This window comes from Halichoerus grypus, chromosome 4, assembly GCF_964656455.1.
Source record: "Halichoerus grypus chromosome 4, mHalGry1.hap1.1, whole genome shotgun sequence".
Lineage (NCBI taxonomy): Eukaryota > Metazoa > Chordata > Mammalia > Carnivora > Phocidae > Halichoerus > Halichoerus grypus.
The window spans coordinates 36471333-36484199 of NC_135715.1; the positions used below are offsets into that span (position 1 = coordinate 36471333).

The 12867-nt window shown below is 34.5% G+C and overlaps 1 protein-coding gene across 2 annotated transcripts in view; it reads left to right on the forward strand.

Moving 5' to 3' along the window:
• Positions 1-12867, forward strand: part of KLHL1 (kelch like family member 1) — a 359488-nt gene that overhangs the window by 340835 nt on the left and 5786 nt on the right. The window contains exon 10 of one of the 2 annotated variants that reach the window (XM_036121357.2): positions 11209-11380. The exons of the other annotated variant lie outside the window; for it this stretch is intronic. Coding sequence (XP_035977250.1) covers positions 11209-11380 — 172 coding nt within the window. The remainder of the gene's footprint in view (positions 1-11208; positions 11381-12867) is intronic. 2 annotated transcript variants of the gene reach the window in all.

Sequence of the window (12867 nt, forward strand, 5' to 3'; positions counted from 1 at the left end):
CTTGTACTACTACCTGGCAGGATGGCATCATGGTTATTCATCTGCATGCTTTGCAGGAAGAAGAACAATAATTCTGTGGAAAGGTAGATGCACATGAACAGATGAAACATTATGTCCCGTATAGATGGAAGGATATCAACCCTGGTTGTCAAACTGCAAAATTCATTTTCATGTTGTGAGAGGCTATTTAATACACAATTTGGACTCACACGGCTGATAATAGTTTTCTGTTATATTAGTAGAGAAAGTGATTATATAATCGATTGCTCCTTAGTTCTGAACTGTTAAAAAGTATTTATTTTTAAAAGTGAGTTTTAACTAGCATTCAGATCTCCTGGGTATGCTCCATGTTCTATTGATTGACAATAATTTAAATAATTTTTGAAGCTCTGCTGAGGAAACTACATCTGAGGAATCAAAGAGCTGTGTGGCTTAGCCTTGCTTTCCCTGGTTCTGTCAGCAATTTGTTTCTCCTCTCCTCAACCTTGAAGAGAGGATGCAATAAATATGATCTAAGTCAAAATAGGATTTTTCACATACTTTCATAGAGAAGTTAAATTAAATTGAAATCAAATTAACTTTTTAAAACATTTTTGTATATATACACAAGGGATATTGGAAAGGGGAGCAGAAATCTAGTTACCCCATCTTCTTTCCCAATGTTTCTGTGCCCATTATATATTTAAGAGAAGTACCAAGGAAGATTGGGAGAATATCAATAGATATGTTTAAAAAATCTATCTTAAAAGTAAAAATTAAGCACATAATGTGAGAGTCACAAACACACAAACAATATTGAGAATGATTTTTTTCCCCTACGTTGCGCTGACTTTTCCCCCTCTGTCATGGGGTTGAAATTGATAGTTGACTCAAAACCATTTCACCTGTCTTGTGACCCTAACTAATGGGACTGCTGCAACTAAATCAAAACAGGGAACATGTCCTTACACAACGTGTGGAAGATCCAGTGAGAGGAATCTATACCGATCAGAGAATAATTTGCATGTTGAGACTGAATTTGAACTAAGAAATCCTGTCTTGGATGGTTGCAGCCTGATAGTTAAACCATTCTGAAGTTTTCTTTTCTTCTTTTTTTTTCCCCTAAAGATTTATTTATCTGAGAGACAGTGAGAGAGTGCATATACACACACACACACAATCAGGGGAGGGACAGACAGAGGGAGAGGGAAAGAATCTCAAGCAGACTCCCTGGAGAGCTTGTAGCCTGACACTGGGCTCGATCCCAAGACCTTGAGATCAGGACCTGAGCCAAAATCAAGAGTTGGATGCTTAACCGACTAAGCCACCCAGGCATCCCATGAAGTTTTCACTTTTTTAATTTAAAAGTAGTTTGTTGAGGACATAGAAAATCAGGAGAAAAAATCATAAAAGAAAAGCAATTATATCAGTAACTCATTAAAATTCATTTATGTAAATTGATGTCTACATTTGATTCTTTTTCAATGTTTTTTTTTTTTTTAAGATTTTATATTTGAGAGAGAGAATGAGAGAGAGAGAGAGCGTGCTCACGAGAGTGGGGAGCAGGAGAGGGAGAAGCAGACTCCCAGCTGAGCAGGGAGCCCGATGCGGGACTCCATCCCGGGACTCCAGGATCATGACCTGAGCCGAAGGCAGTCACTTAACCAACTAAGCCACCCAGGCGCCCTCTTTTTCAATGTTTTAAGATATATTTACTAGTAAAGGTTAAATTACAGAAAAAAAAATCAGTCTATTTCTTTGTTCCTTTCTTCAACTGTACATTCAGGCTCTATGTGTCAGGAGTAGAGCATACAACGAATGCTTAAATACACCGTCTATATATATCAATGGATGGATTAACGTACATGGTCTGATGGATTGTGGCTTCTGATCTTAAATTCTACCAGGACTTGTGGCTTTCCTTTCGTTTCTTTTTTTTTTTGCCCACAGGGTTGGATCAACAATACTCAAACAGTTCTTTTAGTTTTATAAACTTTAGATATAGTTGCTACTAACCATATGTATGTCGTATGGTTAATACACATTTATAAATATTTTTCAGTATTTTCTTTAAATGCAGATATTTTTATATTTCTTTTAAGGCAGATATACACTTCATGAAAATATTTGTTATTGTTTTGATTATTTCTAACAATTCTAAAATCTTAGTGGCTTAAAATAACTTTATAATTGTTTCTTTTATGATTGAAATCTTTCATGATTATGTGTTGACTGGGTTCAGTTTGGGCTACCTTTCTCCTCCACACGATACTGGCTGACGCTACCATCATCTGGACCTCAACAAGGCTTTAATGTTCACAATCCTTCTCTGGCAGAGCCAGGAATTAGGGCTGCCTCTCATCTGAGAGTTCAGTTGATGCTTCAACCAGAGAACCATAGTTCCTCTTGGGCTGGACTTTCCACCATATGGTGGCTGGAATTCCAAGACAAGGGAGTCCAAAAGAAGGGGGCTCAAGAGGGTAAATATCCAATACAATGAATCGTCAGGCCTCTGCTTGCATCATACTTGTTAAAGTCACACAGGCCAATGTTGGTCACAGCAAGGTGAGAGTGTACTACTCAAAGGTATGACACTAAGAAGTGTGGTTTATTAGGGGCCACCAAAGTAACAATGAGCACAATTTAAGGTACTTTTACATTTTAAAAGTAATTTTCCATCCTGAATTCATGTATGTATATACATATATATATGCATACACACACAAACACATACACACATTTTATCCTCATCTTACAACTTTACTTGTTATCAGTTAACTCTTCAATCTGTTTAGTAAATCACTTGGCAAATAATATAAAATGCTCATCTCCTTTTACCCTTTTCTTTGGGGCAGTTAATGGGGTCATGTAATCTGACTCCCTTCTCTGCCTTTAGGGGAGCCAGTCCTGCAGGTGTGCACTGTACCCACCTCCCTTTGTTAGAAGGCGCTGCCATTGTGGGCCCCTTGGGAGGTGGAAACAGGAGCACCAAAAGCCACCAGGGCCTGTGGATCACAATAAAGATTAATAATTTCTAGGGACTCTATGGCTATGCCCCTGGAAGCAGATGAGCCATTCAGATCTGTGGTGGTGCAAAAACTGAGTCCATGAGTGAAGTAAGTTATTGGGAAAATGATTGATTTCCTTATATGTATGTTTTATTAAACTGACTTGCTTCTATGAGAATTCCTAGAATTAAATTGTTTCAAATGGAGATAGTTTTCTCTCCATATTCTAGTTTATTATATACAACTTTCTGAAAAAATATCTAAATAATTGTAGTGCTATAGTGATTACCTTTATAAGTAATAATTGTAGTAATACATGAAATATTTACCAAAACTTACTGTGTTCTGGGTCATAAAGTAAACCTCAACAATTTTCAAAAGCTTGAAATCTCATAGGGCATTTTCTCTGGCCAACATGGAATTAAACTGGAAATAAATAACAGAAAAGATAAATTTTTACATGCTCAGCTGTTTGTTTTGTGTTTTTGTTTTTAAGGTAAGCTCTATGCCCAGTGTGGGGCTTGGACTCACCACCCCAAGATCAAGAGTTGCTTGCTCTACCAAGTGAGCCAGCCAGGTGCCCCATGTTCAACTGTTTGAAATTTAGGTGATATACTTTGAAACAACATGTGACTCCAATTAGAAAATAACTTGAACTGAGTGAAATGAAAATATATATCAAATTTTGTGGGATGTACCTAAAGAAATCCCTTTCTAAAAATAATACTCCTTTTACTAAAGGTTTTTCCAGATGCTCACACTACACTTGGTATTTCCAGTCTCATTGCCAAGTCTATAGAACAAAAAAAAAAGATACAGATTCATACTGTCATTAAAAGATGTTTCCCAATTTTCCTAGACTCTTATCAAGATCTTAATAGGAATGTACGTCCTTAAACTTTGTTTATGCTGCATCGTTTATGCTGCACAATGAAAATCGTTAAAGAACCAAGCAATTTAGGCAACACTGTTTGAGTTATTGGAAAAGCTCACATTAAGAGAATACTGTATGTATCAGAAGTCGCCAAGAGACTAAGACACTCCTGTGACATGTAACATGGGGTACTAAGTTTCAGCATTTCTAAAGAAATTCTTAAAGAGAAATTTATAGACTTAAGCACATGTACTTAACAAGTTAAAAGAGCTGAAAAGCTAAGATTTAAGTTTCAATTTCAAGTTATAAAAACTAGACCAAAAACCCTACCAAAATAGAAGTGAAATAATGATCGAAATGTATTAATTAAATATAAAACAAACATGAAATAGGATTAAAAAGAAGTCTAATTTGTTTCTCTAAAAATAATTGGAATAAAATTTAGAAGCTAGTTGCCAGATTGTCAAGGAAAAAGATAAAAATTACCTATATCAGAAATATAAGTGGACATCACTATCATGTGACTATAAAAAGGGAGTATTTGAATATTTATGCCATTATTTGAACTTTTAGCTAAAATGAATAAATTTATAGAAAAATAAAACCTTATACATATTATGCAAGAAAAAACAGGAGAAACAAAAGAGGTGGCTAAACTCATGAGCATAGATACAAATATCCAAAAGAAATATTAGCAAATCAAACTTAGGTATAATGAAAATGATAGTGTATTTCAACCACTTTGTGTTTATTCCAGAAATACAAGTTTGGTTTAGTATAGAACAACTAATCAATGTAACTCAATATAGTTATAAAATAAATAAACTTCTGAATAAATGCAAAGATGATAAAATCCAACACCATAATAAAACTCACCAAACTTGGAAGAGAAATTAATAGAAACATAGTCAAATATTGAAATATATTGTTTTGAGATTTTCACTAGAGAAAAAAGTGACTGCTAATACCACTTTTACTCAACATTTTAAAAGAATAACTACCCAGTGATAAAGCAATAAAAGGAAAGAAAATTCATAATTAGAAAGGAATGAATAAAACTGTCAGTATTCAAGGTTACATAATAAATATCTAATGATAATCTAACCACAGTGTAATTAGAAACTATTTGAATTAAAAAGTGAATTAATAAGGTTGCTATATAGTAAGTCAATATATGAAATTAATTATATTTTCTACATGCAAGCAATAATAACAAAATTAATGTATAAAAGTTGCCATTAAAAAGTTGAAAAAAACACCTAGCAATAAATCTCACAAAATATATGTGCTACCTCTAAATAGAAAATAAAACTTTGAGAAAAGTTTAAATAAGTCAATCAGATAAAAACATGTATCATATGATCTCACTGATATGAGGAATTCTTAATCTCAGGAAACAAACTGAGGGTTGCTGGAGTGGTGGGGGGTGGGAGGGATGGGGTGGCTGGGTGATAGACATTGGGGAGGGTATGTGCTATGGTGAGCGCTGTGAATTGTGTAAGACTATTGAATCACAGACCTGTACCTCTGAAACAAATAATACATTATATGTTTAAAAAAAAAAAAAAGAATACAGCAGGAAGGGAAAAGTGAAGAGGGGCGGAAATCAGAGGGGGAGACGAACCATGAGAGACTATGGACTCTGAGAAACAAACTGAGGGTTCTAGAGGGGAGGGGGCCGGGGGGATGGGTTAGCCTGTTGATGGGTATTAAAGAGGGCACGTACTGAATGGAGCACTGGGTGTTATACGGAAACAATGAATCATGGAACACTACATCAAAAACTAATGATGTAATGTATGGTGATTAACATAACATAATAAAAAAAAAGGTTTTAAGTAAATGGAGAGGAATGCCATGTTCATGGAAGAGAAGACTAAATATTATAAAAACATGAATTGTACTCTAAAGTGATTTATGGATTCATTGCAATCCTTATTGAACTGTAAATGCTTGTCCAGTATGGATTGTGGATGTAAAGTTGAAAAGTTGATCCTGTAATTTAAATAAAAATGAAAAGGGCCCCAAATCCCAAGAAAACTTTGAAGTAGTAGATATTACAACTAATTGTAAAGTTACTTTAAGGCACTATGGCATTGGCCTAGTGCAAACAAGTAGACAAAACAGATTTGTGTTCAGAAATAGGATCACACATGGTAGAGCATTTGACTGCAGAAATAGGATCACACATATAAGGAATCTTGATTTATGGCAAAGGCAAAAAAGCATATCTCATATGGAAAAAAATTAGTTTTAGCTCATCTCTCATCTCACCAAAAAATCAATTCAAGATGGATTTTAGATGTAAATATGAAACAAAGCTTTTAGAATATAAGAGGGGGCTATCTTCACAGTTAGAGGAATATGAAAGATTACTTAAACTGGATCTGGAAAGAGTCATACATAAAGAGAAATATTACTGTTAAAATGCGTTTCCTCAGGTGTGCCTGGCTGGCTTAGTTAGCAAAGCATGCGACTCTTGATCTTGAGGTTGTGAGTTCAAGCCCCATTTTGTGTGTAGAGATTACTTTAAAAACAAATAAATAAAAAATCTTTCCTCAAAATATAGCATGAAGAGTAAAAATTTATGCCAGAGAGTGGGAAAAATATTTGCAAAACAAAACCAACAAGGCTTTGTTTCTTTTTTTTTTATGTTTTTGTTATGTTAATCACCATACATTACATCATTAGTTTTTGATGTAGTGTTCCATGATTCATTGTTTGTGTATAACACCCAGTGCTCCATGCAGAACGTGCCCAATTCCAATTCTTGTTTCTAATAAATAAATCTAATAAATAAATCTTCTTGGCAGAAGATTTTAACAAGAACTCTTGGAAAGATGACTATTGGGAAAAATGCTTGATGTCATTAGGCATCAGAGAAATGAAAATTAAAATCACAGTATCATACCGGGACCTACTAGAAAGGCTAAAATGAAAATAGCTAATACCAAATGTTGGAGAAGATGTAGAGCAACTGAAACTCTTATTACACTCATGGTGGGAGTGCAGATTGGCCCAGACTGTAGTACCAGTGGGCAGTATCTACCACATTTCAAAATATGCATTCTCTTTGACCCAGAAATTCTATTCCTAAATACCCATTAGATATGCATATATATGAAAATATCTGAACTATGATGTTTATAGGAATATTTTTACAGTTATTAAGTTTTTTAAAATTAATTTTATTAGAATTAATTTATTTTCCTTTCCCATCATGTAAGCATTTCTGAAGTCATAATCTCATGAGACCTGATAGACAGATGTTGATTTTCTTTACAGGAAAAATAGAATGTATTTTGAGCAGCATTATTGTCACTCTTAATTGCTTAATTCAAATAATTTATGAAAATTCAAACATAGATTCTATAATTCATTTACCAGAAATCTAAAAGCCTCTCTTTTCAGAGCTGTTTATCCATTTTCACAGCATGGATCTCATCTTATTTCTCTGTTTTCTTGTTTGCTTTATTTTGTTTTACAGGCAAACAAACCTGGCTACAAATCACTTCTATATTGTTTAATTTGCTTTCTGGTTGAATATTGCTTGTACAAATTTAGGAAAATGAGTATTAATTCTATTTGTTCCTGAAGTAAGGCTTGCATACTTAAAAACTACTTCTCTTTAAATATTTTAAGATCAATTTTTATCCTTAATAGAAAAAAAAAACAAAACAGGGCTTAAAAAATTAATGGTACCTCGAAAACTTCAATGGGGATTTTCAATGAGACACTAAGTTTTATTCTGTGACTCTCATATGCCTTCAGCAAGTTTTCATTTTACAGCCAATTTTAGCCCCTACATACTGGTGCTTCTCTTGTCTAAGGGCTATAAACTTTAATAGTCTCTGATACAGAGCTCACACTCTGACCACGAAGGCCAAGGTGAGATGTAGGGGAAGCGGACAGTCTAAATACAAAAGGACAGCTACTCTAACCCCTCCACTGCCCCTGCTGCCTTGTTCTTTTTTTTTTTTTTAAGATTTTATTTATTTATTTGACAGAGAGAGAGCGAGAGCAGGAACGCAAGCAGGGGGAGTGGGAGAGGGAGAAGCAGGCTTCCCGCCGAGCAGGGAGCCCCTTGTGGGCCTCGATCCCAGCACCCTGGGATCATAACCTGAGCCGAAGGCAGATGCTTAACGACTGAGCCACCCAGGCGCCCTGTTCTTTAAAAAAAAAAAAATAAAGAGCCAGAGAAAAAAGTAACGTTTAGGACTAAGTTTCATCAAAAATGTTAACTGACAATGACTGAGTTCACTGTTAATAATTGTTTGGAAAACGGCTATACATCTGTGGATCTTCTCCTTAGGTTAAAAAAAGCTGTCTATTTCATTTATGGGGGTAACAATTTTGTATATCCTCAGGCTGAGAGGTGAATCCATTGAGTTCTGAATATAGAAAAATCAATTTAGATTCATTAATTTGCAAACAAGGATAACCACTAGTAGGTAACTTTGTATTTATGTAATTACTTCCTCTGTATCCAGGAGAGAGTGTGTATATGGGTGGGGAGGAGTTGGATTGTTTTTGTTTTGTTTTGGTTTCATTTTTTGGATTACAATATAGAAATTTAAATTTAAATTTTCACCATTTCCATATATGAATTAAAAGCTTGTTATTATAAGAAAAAAAAGATATTACCTAGATTTGAAGACAGGCACATCTAATCCAAAGATCTGGATTTTCTAGAATGCATTAAATTTTTAAAGTTCTCTTCAGGAATTTTGTAAAATATATATAAAAAAGTGGTATCTATTTCTAAGTGTAGGATATTATTTCTAAATGTGCACCTAAATATAGGACATACTAGTGTTTTCTTATTTTTCCCTGGAATATGAATATTTGAGAATTGTTCAATATTTGAGTTTCACTTGAAATTTCATAAGTCTTCAGAAATTCATTTATTATTGCTCCATGCCCTAGTGTTGGCTATTTTCTCAGTTCTTCTGCCTTTTTGCAAAGTGATAAAGTCTGCTTTGCAGACAATAGTTGAAAAAAAATTCTATAGAGCTGGATAGCAATTAAATGTGGGATAAAGTATGACTTCAGAAAAAGCTATTTAAGTGAAGTCATTGTGACAAAAGCCAGGCTGGATTTTACTGAAGAATGAATAAAATGTAAAGAACATTCCCTTTTCCTTGAAAATTAAAGTGTATTATACATTCTTACTTTTAAAGTTATTTTTACTACAGATCTTTTCTGACAAACAAAAAAGTAAACAATACAGTAAACTTCCCTGTACTCATTACCCGGCTTCAACCACGATCACCAGTGTGTCATTCTTGTTTATTCCATTTCCCCTCTCTCTCTCTCTTTTTTTTTTTTTTTTTTTTTGAAGTATTTCAAAGAAATTCTCAAACATGTCATTTTAGCTTAAAATATTTTTGAATTCATCCCAGAAACAAACAACCAAAAATGATCAGGACTTTTTTTTTTTTAACATAACAACAATGCTATTGTCAGAACTAATAAGAAGTTCAGTAATTCCTTATTAAAATCTAATGCCCAGGGTATATTAAAATTTTCAAAATGTCTCAAACATCCTTTAAAAGTTGGTCTATTTGAATTGGGATCCAAATAAGATTCACTTACTTTTTTTGTTATGTTTAATCACAATTCATTTAGAACAGCTACTTCTTCCTAATTATCTGTTCATTATTACTGGGGGTTTGCTTGTTTGTTTTGCTATTGATTTGTTGGAGAATTCAGTCAGTTACCAATAAAACATTCCACTCTCTGGATTCTCCTGTCTGATTCCTTGAGGTATCTTCTTTCCTTCTCCTCCTCCTCTACCTCCTCCTCCTCTTCTTTCTTTTGTCCTTATTTTAAGAAATCTTTTATATTTCATATAAAAGATTTCATATTTTATATGTTCATGGTAAGTTTGTCTTTTCTTCATGGTAAGTTTAAATAAAGGTTTTGATGACATAGATTGTGTTTGTGTGTGTCTATATGTGCCTGTGTTTGTGATGTTTTACATTTATTAACTATAGCATGTAAAATTACATTTTTATTTGCCTGGTTTTGCAGGCATTCAACAATTTCTCATTTCATGTAGATTATCTTGGCTGTCACAACCTCTCCCACTGTGGCGTGTAAATGCATGTAACATCTTCGATAACGTGAATACAGAGAAATATAAATTTCCGATCCTTGGGGTCCTCCCTAACCATTTCTTTTGTAACAACCTTCTTTATTTTCAATAAACATGTAGGTAGCTTTTTGTTTTTGTTTTTTGCTTGTGTTTGTTTCTTTGTTTTAGGAGTCTGTGGGTTGAAAGTTTCAATTGGTGAAACACAAGACTGGAATGGAAAAACAAACTAAAAGTATATTTATTGTATCTGTTAAAAAAAACAAACTTTCACCCAGTCTTCTTTTATATTTACTCTGCCGGGCTCTTACTAGCTTTTTCATTTCTGTATCTGACCTTGAACGTGCAGGTTAAAGGCAAAGAAGTGGTTTAATCATTATTCTTAGCTACAGTAAAGTACATTCACGGAAGTATTCTTCAGGCTTTTGCCACTCAAAATACAAAATATCCATACGTAATGCATGGTAGTCAGACTTTCTGGAAATTAAATTATTTTTGGTTTAAGTTCAGTAATAATAACTTGTGCCCCCTGCTTCAATCTCTTGATTTACCAATCTCTCCCTTAAAGGGAATCCCAAAGAACGCCACTAAAGCACAGTTCTGGTCACATTGTAATTATTTTCCCCAGGTTTTCCTATTAAAACACAAAACACCTTACTCATCACACAAACCATAAGCTGATCAAAAAACACCCTTCCAGGCACTCTGCTCCTTCATCTATTCCTGAACTTAGCACCCTGCACCCCTGCTTTCCTCAAAGTTGGCCATGCATTTTTATTAACACTTCAGTTCTTTTGCATAAATGTCTCCTTTTCTTTCTTGCAAATTTAGCTACACCTTCAGACCTGATTTACAGCAGACTTCAACTGTGGAGAAGTCCATAATTCTCCCAGATTTTTAACCATTACTTCTGTTTCATTACCATAGCACTTTGCTTATATTTGCTTTACTGAATCTCATTCTGCAGTGGATAGTAGTTATTTACATATCTGCCTTCCTTGTGGAAGAAATCATTATGTAGATTTTTGTTGAGTACATGGACATCCAGTCAAGGTATATTTTTAATATACCTTAAAATTTAGAAAGCCAGACATTGTGGATATTAACTCTTGAACATCTGCTCAAATGATTGAGCTTCTAGAAAAAAAACGTAGTTTCTTTTTCTCATGGTGTGCTTTTGAAAGAGTACCATTCATATAGTAAAAGCTGGATGTGATTAGAATATGCTATATCCTATTATCCTTACATTTTAGATACGATCCCAAAACAGACACATGGACCATGGTGGCTCCTTTGAGTATGCCCAGAGATGCTGTTGGAGTCTGTCTCCTTGGTGACAGATTATATGCCGTTGGTGGCTATGATGGGCAGACATACCTCAACACTATGGAATCCTATGATCCACAAACAAATGAGTGGACACAGGTAAGACTGTTGCCAGCATAATTTACTTCAAATACAAGAATTTACTTCATTTACTTCCTTCTAAATTTCCTTGAGCCCAAAGTGATTGATTTAGCCCATTGTCACGTTCATTTTGTAAGAAGTTCACTAAATCACATGTTTTTGTGTACTTTTATGTATTCTATACTTTAATAAAATTCATATTAAAAGGTGACATTCATGCCTCATTGGGATTTCCACTTTATTATAAGTAATAACAACAGTCAGGAACTGAATTTTAATTAGCTGAAACAAACAGAAAACAAAGTGGTATATATTGGTTCACAAAAACCTAACTTTAGAATATTTGGTTTTAGAGATAACTGGAATAAGAAGATAGAAAGCTACAGAAGTCAACTTTCTGCCTCCTATTTTTGCTTGACTATCTTTAGGTCCTATCAGATAGGTCCATTTTCACCTACTGCAGAGAGAATTTTCCATGGAGCGGAGCTGCTGGAAGCTCCAAGTAGTAATCCTCACAGCCATAAACAGAAAACAAAAGCAAAACAGCAAAGATCTCTAAACGATCGATCATGTAGAAAGTGCTCACTCCCAGACAATCACTTTGGCCAGGAAGACAGAGTGAAATAATTGGCCGATCTTAAGTGAGGTGTTATGTCTTGATACATAGTACACTGTGGTTAGAGACTCAGGATCATGCTAGAATAATGTAGCTCCCATTCTGGTCACACAGCTAGAAGATTTGTGTTGCCTGTGTGGGTGCTGGGGGAAAATGAGTGCAGTGCAACTTAATTATAATGGAAGATACCTTATTCTGTATAGCTACTGTGACCTTGCTTATAATGGAGGGAACGGACATATTCTCAGACTTGCGTCCTCATATTCAACTTCTATTTTCCTTCTTTCTTTTCCAAGTCTCTCAATATTTCTATTATTCCTCCCCTTTATCAGAAACCTAAAAGCAAGATACCATTCCAGCAAACAAATACATCATTTCCATTAATGGGTGCGGTGAGATTCCAAAGCCTTACTTAATTGAATCAGAATAGGAACCTCATCTTGTAACAATCTTCAGTGGATGGAGGGTTCTATTTGCTGGTGGGGTGGGTCGGGGGGGGGGGTCACAGAAATTGACTAAAGTTTATCTGAAGAACTTGAACACTGGTTGGAGTAAATTTCTTTTAAGGATACTTACTTTTAAAGACACATAACTTCCTTGATTGTGCCAGTTTTGATGATATATGTTCAAGAGATAGGCTGACTCTGAAGTACAAAACAAAATTCCTAATGTCCAGACTGAAGTGCCTGCCTTATGAATCTTACCCTTCTCTAAAAGAAAACTCTTTGATTTCAATGAAGATAGATGAATTTGGCTAAAAGGAAAAAAGAAAGCAGAATGAATGAAAGAAGGAGAAGTATTTGGAGAATTGGGTCATGTGATTTTCTATGTTTTACTTTAACTGTAAGAGAAGAAGCATTCTTCATCCAAAGACCAGCAGCAAATATAA